Consider the following 15,503-nt stretch of genomic DNA (forward strand, 5'->3'; position numbering starts at 1 on the left):
TCCTAACCCCTAAAGGGGGCTTTGTTTCAGCAGAATTAGAGACTGAATTCTGTCTCTCTCCCCTATTGCAACAGCCTTGAATACATGTTTACTTGCTTAACTTTGTCCAGTGCAGTATTTGTTTTGAAAAAATATAATTTAAAAATAACAGGCAGGGACACCTGGGTGGCTCAGCAGTTGAGCGTCTGTCTTCGGCTCAGGGTGCGACCCCAGGGACCTGGGATCGAGTCCCACATGGGGCTTCCTGCGAGGAGCCTGCTTCTCCCTCTGCTCTATGTCTTTGCCTCTCTCTTTCTGTGTCTCTAATGAATAAATAAATAAATCTTAAAAAAAAAAAAACTGAGGCAGGGGTGCCTGGGTCAGTTAAGCACCCAACTCTTGATTTTGGCCCAGGTCATGATCTCAGGGTTGTGAGATCCAACCCTGTAGGGCTTCTTGCTCAATAGGAAGTCTGCTTAAGATTCTCTCTCGCCCTCTCCCTCTGCCCCTTCTCTTCATGAGGGCACTTGTGCTTGCTCTCTGTCCTTAAAATAAATAATACATCTTAAAAAATAAAAATAACTGAGGCTAGGAAATGTCTGCATCCGCCCATCAAATTGCTACTTTGAAATTTAGCACCCAGAGCCTTCGAAGAGGCTTCATTTACTGATTGTTATATTAGCAAACTCCTCTCTATGAAAAGCCAAATCCTCCAGGAAGACAGATTCCTACTATTCCTATAGCCTTTTAGTTCTAGTTGCTGATCTTTACAATGCCCACATATTTCCTGATAACCAGGAAGGCTGCAAAAACACAGCTCCTTAAACTAGAGTCCCACTGCTTTGATAATCAGGCCCTGGCCTTTTTTCTTATTTCATACCATGACTGAAAATTCTAGCAAAATGAACCACATGCCATTTTTTTAAAAAAATATTACTTCAATTCTTACTATCTACCTTTGCTTCTATCCCAAGATTTTATTAGAATGTCTCCCCTTACCACAATAATCTTGAAAAGTATTAAAATGTTTCAAATGTATGTGAGCCCTGATAATGCTTTGAACAGCAGGTTTATGCTTTACAACACTGTCTTAATGTGTCACATTATACTGTACTTATTCTGTCATCTAATTCTTCTCCACTTGGACTACGAAATTCTGGAAGGTAAGGACATCTTATTCATTAGTTTGTTCACCAAGGATATAGCTGATACTCACATACTTAGAAACATCCAGCGAATGTTTGCTAAATTGACAAACTCACTTGAATGCACTAAATATAATGTAGTGCAAGGCCATTAGAAAATGTCAACATAGTAGATCAGAAAACAAAAATTTCAAAAAGTAGTCAGTTCCATAACTCTAAGTATCTTCATTGTCCATTTCAACTAAGTTTGACAGGTCCACATTAAATGTTCTGTGAAGATTTTAATATTAAAATAATAAATTTCAAGGAGAAAGAATTATTCCAACCTATACTTTCTAAAAGGAAAGAAAATGAGAATCTATTTCTCTTCCTAATGCTCTAAGGATGGACATTAAAAAAATTCTTATTTGATAATTAATAACCTTTTTGCTCCTCTCTCAAGCTCATTCCATTGACTATTTTTATAAGCTTATTAAGCCCTTTGTGGAAAAGAAGAGAGCATACATATACATATATACCTACATTTGTAATTCCATAGAAATGAAAAAGTAACTGATTTTATTTTGTTATATAATCTTTCAAATGAAAAAAGATACAAAGTAAGCACTTTTTAAGCTTTAAATCTTATGCTAAAATTCTAAAATTTACAAGAAATCAACATGAAGCTATAATTCTTTTACTGTACCTGTATATGCAAATTGAACAAGGTCCCAGAGGGCATTGGGGTCTATGCCTTCCATCTTAATCTCCTCTTGCTTGGCTTCACAAACATCACTTGTAAACATGGCAGCAAAATAGTCGGAGACTGAGCTCAGAACAAGCCTGAAAGAGTCATAGAATCTAATTTAGGTTATGAATATAAAGCAGCAAAATGCTTAGTGTCAAGAAGAATGCAGTACAGGGCACCTGGGTGGCTGCATTGGTTAAGTGTCTAATTCTTGGTTTCAGCTCAGGTTGTCATCTCAGATCCTGAAATGCATCCCTGTGTCAGGCTCCACTCAGTGTGGAGTCTGCTTAAGACTTTCTCTGCCTCTCCTTATGTCCCTACCCCCTTCTTGTGCACTCTCTCTCTAAAATAAATAAATAAAATAATTTTTAAAAAGAATGCAGCACAGAGGTACTCTACCTATCATCTATGTATCTCTTATATCTATCATGTACTTATCAATCTTATTGATACTTATTGGCTTATAAATAGAGAACCCAGAAGTGGACCCTGAACTTTATGGTCAACTAATATTCGATAAAGGAGGAAAGACTATCCATTGGAAGAAAGACAGTCTCTTCAATAAATGGTGTTGGGAAAATTGGACATCCACATGCAGAAGAATGAAACTGGACCACTCTCTTTCACCATACACAAAGATAAACTCAAAATGGATGAGAGATCTAAATGTGAGACAAGAGTCCATCAAAATCATAGAGAAGAACACAGGCAACACCCTTTTTGAACTCAGCCACAGTAACTTCTTGCAAGATACATCCACAAAGCCAAAAGAAACAAAAGCAAAAATGAACTATTGGGACTTCATCAAGATAAGAAGCTTTTGCACAGCAAAGGATACAGTCAACAAAACTAAAAGACAACCTACAGAATGGGAGAAGATATTTGCAAATGATATATCAGATAAAGGGCTAGTTTCCAAAATCTATAAAGAACTTATTAAACTCAACACCAAAGAAACAAAAATCCAATCATGAAATGGGCAAAAGACATGAAGAGAAATCTCACAGAGGAAGACATGGACATGGCCAACATGCACATAAGAAAATGCTCTGCATCACTTGGCATCAGGGAAATACAAATCAAAACCACAATGAGATACCACCTCCCACCAGTGAGAATGGGGAAAATTAACAAGGCAGGAAACCACAAATGTTGGAGAGGATGTGGAGAAAAGGGAACCCTCTTACACTGTTGGTGGGAATGTGAACTGGTGCAGCCACTCTGGAAAACTGTGTGGAGGTTCCTCAAAGAGTTAAAAATAGACCTGCCCTACGACCCAGCAATTGCACTGTTGGGGATTTACCCCAAAGATTCAGGTGCAATGAAACGCCGGGACACCTGCACCCCGATGTTTTTAGCAGCAATGTCCACAATAGCCAAACTGTGGAAGGAGCCTCGGTGTCCATCAAAAGATGAATGGATAAAGAAGATGTGGTTTATGTATACAATGGAATATTACTCAGCCATTAGAAACGACAAATACCGACCATTTGCTTCAACGTGGATGGAACTGGAGGGTATTATGCTGAGTGCAGTAAGTCAATCGGAGAAGGACAAACAGTGTATGTTCTCATTCATTTGGGGAATATAAATAATAGTGAAAGGGAATATAAAGGAAGGGAAAAGAAATGTGTGGGAAATATCAGGAAGGGAGACAGAACATAAAGACTCCTAACTCTGGGAAACGAACCAGGGGTGGTGGAAGGGGAGGAGGGCCGGGAGTGGGGGGGAATGGGTGATGGGCACTGAGGCGGACACTTGACGGGATGAGCACTGGGTGTTTTTCTGTATGTTGGTAAATTGAACACCAATAAAAATTAATTTATAAAAAAAAAAGAAAATATCTTTAAAAAGTTATTTTCACTTGATATAGAATTCAAGCCTTTGGGGCTAGAAAAATAATATTCTATTATGAGTTAGGCTCCAATGTTTCTAATAGAAAATATAGAAACATTCATTCTTTACTGTGAATCAACTCAGGAAAACAGGAAATGTTTTCAAATCAATCAAAATGAGTTGATTAGCGGGTGATGATATAATCATCTACCTAGAAAAAAAAAAAAAAAAAAAAGCAGAGTCCAAAGAACTAATAAGATAATTCAGTAAAGAACTTTCATTCTTATAATTGTTTTCCTGATTTACCATGTCTTTTATATCTAATTGTTTTTACTCTTTTCCCCTCTTTTTCTTAAGATGCTGCAGTTTGACAATGATATACCTCAATGTAGTTACTTGGTATTTATTCTGATTATGGTTTTCTGAGCTTCGTAGAATAGTGGATAGACCTTTTTAAATCAAATTTAAAAAGTTACTTGAAAATAATTCCTGTTTTTTTTTTCACACAATTCACTCTCTTTTTCTAGGACTCTAATTACATATATGTTTCAGGAATTGACAGTGCCTCACAAGTTGTTGGGTCTTAGTTAATTTTCTTTCAATCTTTCTCTACTCTGTGTTTTACTGTAGATGATTCGTAGTGACTTGAATTTTTCCAAATCTCTTTTATATTCCCATCGCTTTATTCATTACATTATCTTTTCCTATAGATATTTTAAATTATTTTTCATAGTTGCTTTAATGCTCTTTACTGATAATTTTTTTAATGTTATTTATTTGAGAGAAAGCAAGAGAGAGTACAAGTGGGGGTAAAGGCAGAAGGAGAGGGAGAAGCAGACTCCCAACTGAGCAAGAAGCCTGATGTGGGACTTAATCCCAAGACCCTGGGTTCATGGCCTAGGCCAAATGTAGATGCTTAGCAGACTGAGCCACACAGGTGGCACTTTACTGATAATTTAAAAATCTGGATCATCTCTAGGTTGATATCCACTAACTGATTTTACTTTCCCAATGGATTATATTCTTCTGCTTTCCCCCCTCTATTGTAAATTTCAATTGTATATTAGACATTGTGAAAAAAAACAAAGTTGAGGCTAAGAAGGGAGTGTCATACTCATTTTTAGTTATTTAAATTTTTTTTTGTTTATGTCACAAGTTTCTGATACCGTTAAAGAAAAGGTATAAACGTTTCATTTTCTGATGATTTATTGTCATTTTAAGGGGAGTGTAGATTTTTCATGTACTTTAAAATCCTAAATGGGGTGGTGCCTGGGTGGCTCAGTCATTTGGGCATTAGACTCTTGATTTTGGCTCAGGTCATGACCTTGGGTAATGGGATTAAGCCCCATATCATGCTCTGTGCTCAGCTCTGAGTCTATGTTTTTCTCTCCCTTCTCCTACTCCCTCTTTTTCTAAAATAAATAAAATCTTTAAAATCCTAAGTAGAAATATAGATTTCCAATTGTAAAAATTTGACAATATATTCTCAGTCCAAAGAAATAGAGAACTGTAAAAAAATGCATTATGGTTAAGAGGGTATGTTTTTCATAGTTGTTTAAATTAGAAAGTTTGAAACTTCTTTCTGTTTAAAATGGATTAGAGGAAATTAGTACATTCTTGAAGATCATCAGAGAAATGTTACTCATAGATGGAAAATGGAGTTACAAATATGGAAATGGAAACCAAGATAAATCCTATGATACTGGATTGAAATCAGACATACTGGGATGCCTGGGCGGCTCAGGGTTGGGCACCTGCCTTCAACTTAAGTCCTGATTCCAGGATCCGGGATCAAGTCCCACATCGGGCTCTCTGCAAGGAATCTGCTTCTTCCTCTGCCCATGTCTCTGCCTCTCTCTCTGAGTCTGTGTCTCTTATGAATAAATAAATCTTTAAGAAAAGAATTCAGATATATCAGTGTAAATTTACAGTCCTTAATAAGAAATAGAAATACTGTGTGTACATGTGTGTGCAGCTATATGTACATTAAGGAATCCAACCATAGGGTGAAATAGGCAAAGCATAAAGTAAGCCTGGAACATCTTCTGTTCCAGAAAGTGAGGAAATACTTAAAAAGTGATGGACTATACATCAATAGAACCAAATGTGATGCTTATATCTGTAAGCTAAGCAACAGCAAATTTTAGATGCACTTCTTGTCTTTCCTTAAAAAAAAAATTTATTTATTTATTTATTCATTCATTCATTTATTTATTTATTTATTTATTTATTTGAATAAAAGAGGGCTTGCAGGGTGAGTGGCAGAGGGAGAAGGAGTCCCAAACAGACTCCATACTGAGTGCAGAGCCCAATGTGGGGCAGTCATGACCCTGAGATCAAACCAAGAGTTTGATGCTTAACTAACTGTTCCACCCACGTGCCACAGATGCCCTTTTCTTTCTAAGAATGTTGTAAGGGAAAGGAAAGGAAGAAAGGTCAAGGACATTGTTATCTACAAGTTTTCATAGTTTTCAAATCAAGAGATACTCTTTTTCAATTATTTATTTTGTAATTTTACCTACTTTATACTTGATTTTTATGAAAGTGAAGGGCGTGGTAAAAGCTAACTTTAACAAAGAGAGACATTCCTTCTCTCAACTGAAAAAAAAAATCCTTCGATGTATTATACCTTATGCATTTAAAGATTATTTTATGGGATCCATGATTAATATTAATGCCTAGGGTACAAACATGTTCAAAATATTCCAAGTTATCAATTTGTTATACATTTAATTTAGCCTTTAGTAACTAAACAGGTTATTTCTTTATATTCTCAAAATCTGACAAAATAATGAAGACACAGATATTTCAAGTATTACATACCAATTAGATAGATCAATGTCAAATCAATTTTATCAGAAGAACTAAATATAACATTGTATGCTATAAAAATAAGCTGTCATAAGCCAGAGAGATACATATCATTCCTAGAGCAGAAGAAGTATATCGACATAAAGTTAACCAGTTTAATCTTATACATAGAAAGGCCTTACTTGTAACAGGGTCATATCTATATAGAGTAAAATATGTGACCTGTAGAGTTTAATCTTAATTACATGAAATCTTCTCAATCAGCTATAACATACAAAATATATTATATTCTTTCATTCAATAACAAAAGTACAAACAAGTTTATATTGCATTTAGATTAAGTCATACATGAGATGGGGATTAGGTTTTGGAGGAAGGATTAAACACATAACAGAAAGTAATATCTTTATAGGTACATATATATCTTCTACTAATGCCATGGAAGCAAGAACAGAAAATATATAAATATATGAATGCATGCAGCCATTCTGGAAAATCTCTCATTGAGGTCATCACAATTTATTTCCTTCCAAATCTATTAAACTTTTCTAGCCCTACTCCAATTTATTGGCAGTGTTTGACATTGTTGACCTCCTCCTCTTCTTTAAAACCCCTTTTTAGCTAAGGCAGTACAGACTTTCTTATCTCAGCTTACCTATGATTCATTGACTTCTCTCTATACCCTTACTTCTTGACCCTCTCACTGCCCTAGGTTTTTTTTTTTTTTTTCAGACCTCTAAATTTTTGCCTTAACACTCACTGTTTCAGAATCATACTTGAGCATGGCCTTAATTATTGCCATTATGATGGTTTTAAATCTTTCCATGTATTTTGAATGCCTACAGAAACTGCTCACCAGGGAGCCCAGTAATATTTCAGGGTGCTCTAAACTAAATTCAGAGTCTTCTCTGTGAGATTCTTTTTTTTCATTTTTACTTCCCTGTTATTAATTGGTGTAACACCAATATATTGAATTTTCAGTGTAGATATTATGAAGTCATTATTTATACCTCCTCCTCTTTTATTGCCTATCTCAAATATGACACAAAATCAATCTTTCCTTTTGTATTGGACTTTGTGGTTACTCTGGCCAGATCCCCTTTATGAGGCACAACTCTGCCCTCAGTGCCAGTGATAATATCACCTAACTTGTGTCCCAGCTATCCCTTCCCTAGATCACATTTGGCGAATAGGAGTTGCCTCCCTGAGAGTTTATGTGCCTTGTTCCTCTTACCTCCACTACTTCCCCTACTCTCATCCTGTGGGTGAGCCCAATGGCAATGAATAATAAAAGCAGAGTGTAAAAATGCTGTCTTTTTCCTCAAAGTATGACTAACTCTGCAGCAAAGTCATGTTCCAGAGCTTCTTGGGAGTTAAAGATGAAGCAAGACTCCAGCTGAGACTACATTTTTGATTTGCTCCTTCCTCTGCCCTATCCTTTTCCCTTTCTTTTGAGGATGCTCTTTAAATAAACCATGCACACATGAATTCCAGTCTCTAGCTCTGCTTTCAGGAAAACTTAACTTATGACACAGTTCTCCAAAATATTTCTCAGTTCATCTCTTTCTCTATATAGTACTCACTTCATGCCTGGATTAACTCTAACATCTTCCTAGACCATTAACTAGTTTTTTTCTGTGCCCATTTTCTGTACATTTTCTTTAGTATATGTGCTGCCAAAGCGAGCACTCTGTACATTTTCTGAAGTGATTCCAGTTTTCAGAATTATCTTTGTGAATTATGATAAGCAGTCTATTGTACTTGTTAATACATTATTTCTACAGAGTTGCTTGAGTTTGAATTGTATTTCTACTACCTCTTATTAACTTGGGTGAATGTCTTAATTTCCTCCATTTCTCCATTTTCAACTCTGTAAGAAAAGGTGGGGGGGATTTAGGATTTCCTTCCCTTTTAGGACAAAATGGATTAGTATATTCAAAGTGCTTACAACAGGGCCTGACACATACATCAAAATGAATGTCAACTAGCATTAATACTATTATTATTATTGTTGTTGTTGACTGAATTGTGCTACTCCCCTCTTTAAGGATCTACATGAGCTTCTAACTATGCACATCATTTCAAATTCAAATTTCTCTAGTGGTTTTCAAAATCTGTCATAACCATTTTTTCCTACTTTTACAGCTTAATTTCCCAGTATTTCCAGTACAAATGACTCCACTTTAGGCCAGTATCTCATAATTTTCACAAATTCTTTACTTCTCTATTTTTCCATATTATTCTCACTATCTAAAATACCCCACTTGTTCTTTTCCACTAGGCTGACCCCAAACACAATTTCTCTGAAAAACTGCCCATTTCCACATTTGATTATATCTTGTATTTGGAATCAAAGCTGCTTATTTCCATTGCAGTTATAATGTAATATATGATAACTATTATAATTTCTTTAATTGTCATATGGGTTATTATTTCCTCCTCAAGATTATTGCAAACTTCATGTGGAAAACTTTCATGTTTTATAATCCCTTTGCATCACCAAAAAGGAATAGACCAAGGCATATATGTTTGATATACATTTGTTTTATGCAAGGAAAGATGCTTCATGTACTGCTAAAAATCAGTAGTAGGCATACGGACGACATTAAAATGATATCTAAATGATGGGAGAAGAAATGAAATGAAAGTTTTTTAGCTTCTTTTATCTCCCCATCTTCCAGATTTATTGAGATATTGCTGATATATAACATGTATTTAAGGTGTAAAAATGTGATGATTTGATACACATATATATTGCAAAATGATTGCCACAATATATACAAATTATTTTATCCTGTTGATGAATTGATTAATCATTCCATAATGACTATCTTTGCTTCTTGCCAACATTATGCCCTAAAGTCTATCTTGTCTAATAAAACTATAACTATACGTGCTCTCTTTTTGTTTCTGTTTGCTTGGGATACTTTTTACCATGTCTTCATTTTTGAGACTATGTATGCTCTTAAAGCTGAAGTGAATCTTTTGTAGGCAGCATATAGTTGGGTCTTATTTTTTAATCCATTCTATCGCACTATACCTTTTGATTGGACAATTTAATCAAATTATATTTAGAATAATTATTGATAGGTGAGGATTTACAATGCTATCTGATTGTTTTCTGGCTGTTGTGCAGTCCTTTGTTTCTTTCTTTAAAAAAAAATATATATTTATTTATTTATTTATTTATTTATTTATTCGAGAGAGAAAGCTAGAGACAGAGGCAGAGAAACCAGATGAGCAGAGGGGAGGGGTAGAGCAAGGAAAAAGCAGACTCCTCATTCAGCAGGGACCCTGATATGGGACTTGATCCTAGGACCCTGGGGTCATGACCTGAGCTGAAGGCAGATGTTTAACCAACTGAGCCACCCAGGCACCCCCTTGTTTCTTTCTTCCTCTTTAGCTATTGCTATCTTTCTTTGTGAATTAATAATTTTCTATAATTTTATGCTTTCCCTTTTTTTCTTTTGCATATGTAGTTTAGGTTTTTGTGCTTTGGTTACCATGAAGCTTACATAAAATAGCCTATAAATATAACAGTCTATTCTAAACTAATAACAGCTTAATTTCAATCACATACAAAAACAACATTTTTACTCCCTGCATATTTTGTTTTGATGTCACAATTTACCTTGTTTTATACTGTACATCCATTAACTAATGATTATAGCAATAATTATTTTTTAAGTTTTGTTTATTTTGTCTTCTAATCTCTAAATTAAATGATATTATACTTTTAAATTGTTCTGAATTTGACTATATACTTAGCTTTACTAGTATGTTTTATACTTTCAAGGTTTCATGTCACTAATTAGAGTCCATTCATTTCAGCTTGAAGAACTCCTTGTAGCATTTCATCTAAGGCAGGTCTACTGGTGATGTATTTTTTTAGCTCATTATCCCGTGGCCTTGCATTATTGTCTGTGCATTCAAGGAAGTAGGTGGCTCTTCCAATATTTACAGAATGTCTTTGACAGCCATTTGCAAATGGCTTTACCAGTCCACCCATTCAGAGATTCTGGATGGATCATCTGGTGGTATCCACATACAGGCTTTGTGCTAAAATCCTTGGGGGATGAGGTCAGCAGGTGGGTGGGCCCTGGTACTTTAGTATACAAAGGACTAGCCTAATGCCTCAGTCTCTAGGGGTAGGCCTGGATCTTGGGATCACTGGGGTGGGCCCTGGCCCTGAGTCTGAATGACTGGCTTGGACCTGGACCTGCATAGGCAGACATGGGTACTGGGTCTACAGGATCCAATCAGGGACCAGGGACCACTGGGTTGGTATCTGGGTCCATAAGGCTTGATTTGATCTTAGGATAGTTCAGGAGCCTGGTTTTGTGGGAGCCAAACTGAAAGCTAGGGATATTGTGTCTGGCTGGATGCTAGAGCAAGCATGGAGCTTGCGGCCTCTAGAGTCAACCTGTAACCTGGGACCATGGGAGCTAACCAGAAGGTTCTCTCTGCTGGGGCAGGTCTGGTGTTGGGACAAGTAGAGAGTCTGGATCTGTGGGAGAATCTAGGTCCTCAGGGGCCAGCATAACACTGGGGTGAGCCAGACAGGGATCATGGATACATGGGAACTGGCTTGGTGCTTTGGTGGGCAAAAGCTTGAATCTCTGGTAGCTAGCTGGGCTGGGCCCAGCCAGGGGTCTAAGTTCACAAGAACCTGTCGGTAGCCTAGGTTCTAGGCAAGTGATTCGGAGCCAGAGTCATTAGGAGCTTGAGCCATGGGAGGAGACTGACACTGAGATGTGCTGGAAGCCTGAGTCCATGGGAGCCTGCTGGGAGCCTGGTACCATGGGCACTGCCTGGGGTTGTGGGTACTACTTGGGGTAACTGAAACCAGCAGGCAGTAGAAACATTTTTTTTTTATCTTGAAGTTGGTTCAAAGCTTTATTAACTACCAAGCTGATTGAGAGATTCAGGTGGGTGTTGTACTTAATAAAATAGAAGAAACGAGTTATTCTTCTGTTGTTACAGAAAATCTATGTAAATAAACTTCCCATCAGTACAGAGACAATACTACTTGCCTACTTCTGAGTAGTTACTAAGTTATCTGAGTATCTAAGTTACTTATGAAAGTAATTTCTTTTACTACATTTAATATTTTTTAAATGTTTCTAAATACATCACTTCAATTGCCACTTTTAGCTTCAATTATTTTTATGATACTAGTGCTTAGTAAAAAAAAACACTAAAATCATATATGTAATATATAACAAATATAATATTGAAAAAATAAAATATAAACTCTTGATAAATATATTACTGAAATAACTAAATCTGTCATCAAGCATAGACAAAATTGAAAACAGAATCTGATTTTAAATGAAATTTCCAGGGTTTTGGTCTATAGAGCATGATACTTTCTGTCTTCATCAGATATCATTTTATTTTTTGTTTAAGTCTTTATTCGATCATGAATTACTGTATGCTCATTCTAAAGAGTTCAAAGAATATATGTTTGGACATTAAAAAAAATGCTAATCCCTCCTTTATCTTGTCTATTCCCACTCCCCAGGAAAAGGCTTTATTGACGATATGTTGTATATCCTTCCACACTGTTACTATGCACAAAAAATTATAAATTATATTATTTCTAACTCAGAGGTTGTTAGCTATTTAATATTTTCTCATTTATTTCCATCGAATGCACTTACTCCTAATAATGGCTTTCATAGGCTAAATGATATTTCATTATATACCTGTACATTGTAACAAAGTAGCCCCTGAATATACTTTAATTCTAGGATCGATAATTTGGCTGTCCAGTTATTAATATTGATCTTGTCAGTCTAATTTTTAGCAGCTAACATCCGGGATTACAGGCAGACTACCTAGAAAGAAATTCTCTATATTTAGTACTCAAGGATTTATATTCAGTTTTTTGTTTCACTTGTCACTAATCAATTGTTCTGGGCCATTTATGAAAAGTTTATATTTATTTTAGAATTTCTCTGAAAACTTACAGCACAGATGAATTCAGAATTTTGATTATTTCCCATGCCAAAAAATCTATTAGTGTATCATCTTAAGTATTATTAGTTTTTTAAAGCTAACTTACTTAAAAATATGCTTGGCAATAACCTATTGTATCTATATAAACATGGAATTTCATAAATACATTGATAGTTGTGACTTATAACAGGCCAAAAACATATATACAATATAACCAGAAGAAAAACAAAGGGCTTTGTGGAGAACCCTTTCACAATCATAATTTATCACCTTAAGTAGGGAGTGCCTTGAAAGTTTTGAATGATGAGATAATAATGTGGAATTAAATATACATGACTTTATAAATGGATATTTAGTGAATACTTATAAGATTAGCTTTCAATGTCTTTCCTGAAGGAGCAGTAGATCTTAATGTAAGCTATTTCTTTTTTCATTTTTAGAAATTATTGTAATAGTCCCGTGTTCAAGTGCTAATGATCATAACATCATATATATTTTGCCAAAGGCAATACTCATCTGTGCTACTCAAAATATAACAAAATAACTTCAAAATCCATTCCTTTTTTACTAGTGCTAAAACGATTGTTTAAAGCAAAGAGCTAATCTTGCATTAATTACGATTTTACTGTGTAAAAGTGTACAGAAGGAGGTTCAATGTATCTGCAATCATTAAAAACAGCACTTGCCTTTTTCCAGTGCTCCATATTTTCCCACATATTTGTTAATGTATGTTTAGCTTATAATAATAACTCTATAAATTATTTATAAAATGGGTAATACTAAAGTTTTAAGTCATGGTATAAGGAAAATATAAATCCTTATTTGCATGAATTTAGCAGATAGCCTTAGGCTAAAAGTTTTCTTGTCACATTTAAGGAAAATATAGATAGTTGACAATAATTACTTGCTATAATATCTGCTAACTATATAAAATATTTAAATGTTCAGAGTAACAGATATAAAAATAGTAATTACTCATGTTTTACAATAATTGAAACCAAGAAGCTATTTTATTTCTTAGTTATCTAGATTATTATAAAATAACTTGCATAAATAAATTACTTAGAAAATAATGTTAACAATCTAGATAAAAAAGAGTAACAAAGAAAGCAATGTAGAATATAATTAACATGGGAGAATTGCTCAGTATATTAGTTAAAAATGCTTCAAATGAGAAATATTAAATTACTACAAACAAAAGGCAAAATAAAACTATATAAATTACACAAAACACTGCTCTTTTAAAAAAAATTAATGAGCATCTGATGTGCTAATGTACTTTTGAGTTGGGTCCCTCTCTATATATACATATATATGCTATTAACCAATTTATAAGCTAATGAAGTAAATTTAGTTACACTCTCAAATTAAGAATATTTCTTATAATAGAATTTTTATCTAGATGTTATTTAGATGATATTCAGTATAATTTGCATATTTGCTACACATATTACAACATTGAATATCTCAAAAATAATGACTATTTGTTAATGGCTTTCTTGCTAATACTAATGCAATGTTATAGAAATATTTGAAAATGTATATGAATAGTATATTATTAGAATTGTTGCCTCAGTTAGCTGATAATATTGAACTCTACATGACCTACATTAGTTATTCAATGTTAAATGTTCCCTCCTATGCATTTCTAGTATATCAAATTCACTTTCACATTTTAATATCACTATCATAGTAGAAATATAGCTTCATTCTTCAGGAATGTTTTTATTAGTCAGCACTTAGATGTATATATATTATCTAAATAATAAAATTTACGTTAAACATAGGAAAGAAATGTATATTAAAATATTTTTTATATGTTGATAACTTACCCTTTCAACCAATTCATTAGCATAATAGTATTAAACAACATACATCAAGGCAGTTTAAGGCTATTTGCCTATATATTCAACTATTTAAAAATAAAATAATAAGCATCAAAGTTAAATTAAAATTCTTTTCTGAATTACAATTTCAAAATTAAAAAAATAGGGACACCTGAGTGGCTCAGGGGTTGAACATCTGCTTTTGCCTCAGGTCGTGTGGACCTGAGGACCACCGGAATGGAGGGGCCCTGGAACGGAGTCCCGCATCAGGCTCTCAGTGGGGAGCCTGTTTCTCCCTCTGCCTATGTCTCTGGCTCTCTTTTTGTGTCTCTCGTGAATAAAAAAATAAAATCTTTTAAAAAATTTAAAAAAGGAAAACAAGTAAAAAACCAACATCAAATTTAATGAGTTTTCATAAGAAAACTGATAAGAAATTAATATGGCAAAATAATTGGATTTTAGTTCTTAAGTTACATTTAGTTTATGTAACTTAGAATTATCAATCATAAATATGTATGGAATGTTTAAAAGTGTATTAGCTCTCAAATACATTGTACCTTTATTTTTTTCCGAATACATTGTACCTTAAGATTAATATTAGTATGTTATACATTTTTAAATTAATAAATGCAAAATAGGGACGCCTGGGTAGCTCAGAGGTTGAGCATCTGTTTTTGGGTTACGGCGTGATCCTGGGGTCTGGGATCAATTTCCACATTGGGATCCTTGCAAGGAGCCTGCTTCTCCTTCTGCTTATGTCTCTGCCTCTCTTTCTGTGTCTCTCATGAATAAATAAATAAAATCTTTAAAAAATAAATAAATAAATGCAAAATAAAGATGTCAACATGAAATACTTTGAATTTCCTACATGAAACAAATAATATATACCCATGATAACCTAATTTATTTTAATTTTGGCAGAAAAGTATATCTCACTTCAAATCTTAAGTACAATCTCCTAAATTAAAATGGATTTCTACTTAGTGAGATTATGATTTACATAAAATAGACTATCAACCCTAGCCAGAGGAAGTTTTGTTTTTGAAGTATTTATATTTGCTTTATTTACCAAAAGAGATTACTTAAAATGGCATTATAACTCTCCCCTCAAAGGAAATAAAGAGTAAAAAAAATAACTCAAGCTCTCTTAAAAATGTGTATTCTCAACTACTATACATAGATTTAGCCATGACTATTTGACAAAGCTTAGTAGAGTAC

At 34.3% G+C, this 15,503-nt stretch overlaps 1 protein-coding gene across 1 annotated transcript in view; it reads right to left on the reverse strand.

The window, feature by feature from the left end:
- KLHL1 (kelch like family member 1) overlaps positions 1-15,503 on the reverse strand; it is a 353,403-nt gene that overhangs the window by 219,825 nt on the left and 118,075 nt on the right. Inside the window, exon 3 of the mRNA XM_025987262.2 lies at positions 1,810-1,946. Within this exon, the coding sequence (XP_025843047.1) occupies positions 1,810-1,946 (137 nt within the window). The remainder of the gene's footprint in view (positions 1-1,809; positions 1,947-15,503) is intronic.

This window comes from Vulpes vulpes, chromosome 6 (assembly GCF_048418805.1).
Source record: "Vulpes vulpes isolate BD-2025 chromosome 6, VulVul3, whole genome shotgun sequence".
NCBI lineage: Eukaryota > Metazoa > Chordata > Mammalia > Carnivora > Canidae > Vulpes > Vulpes vulpes.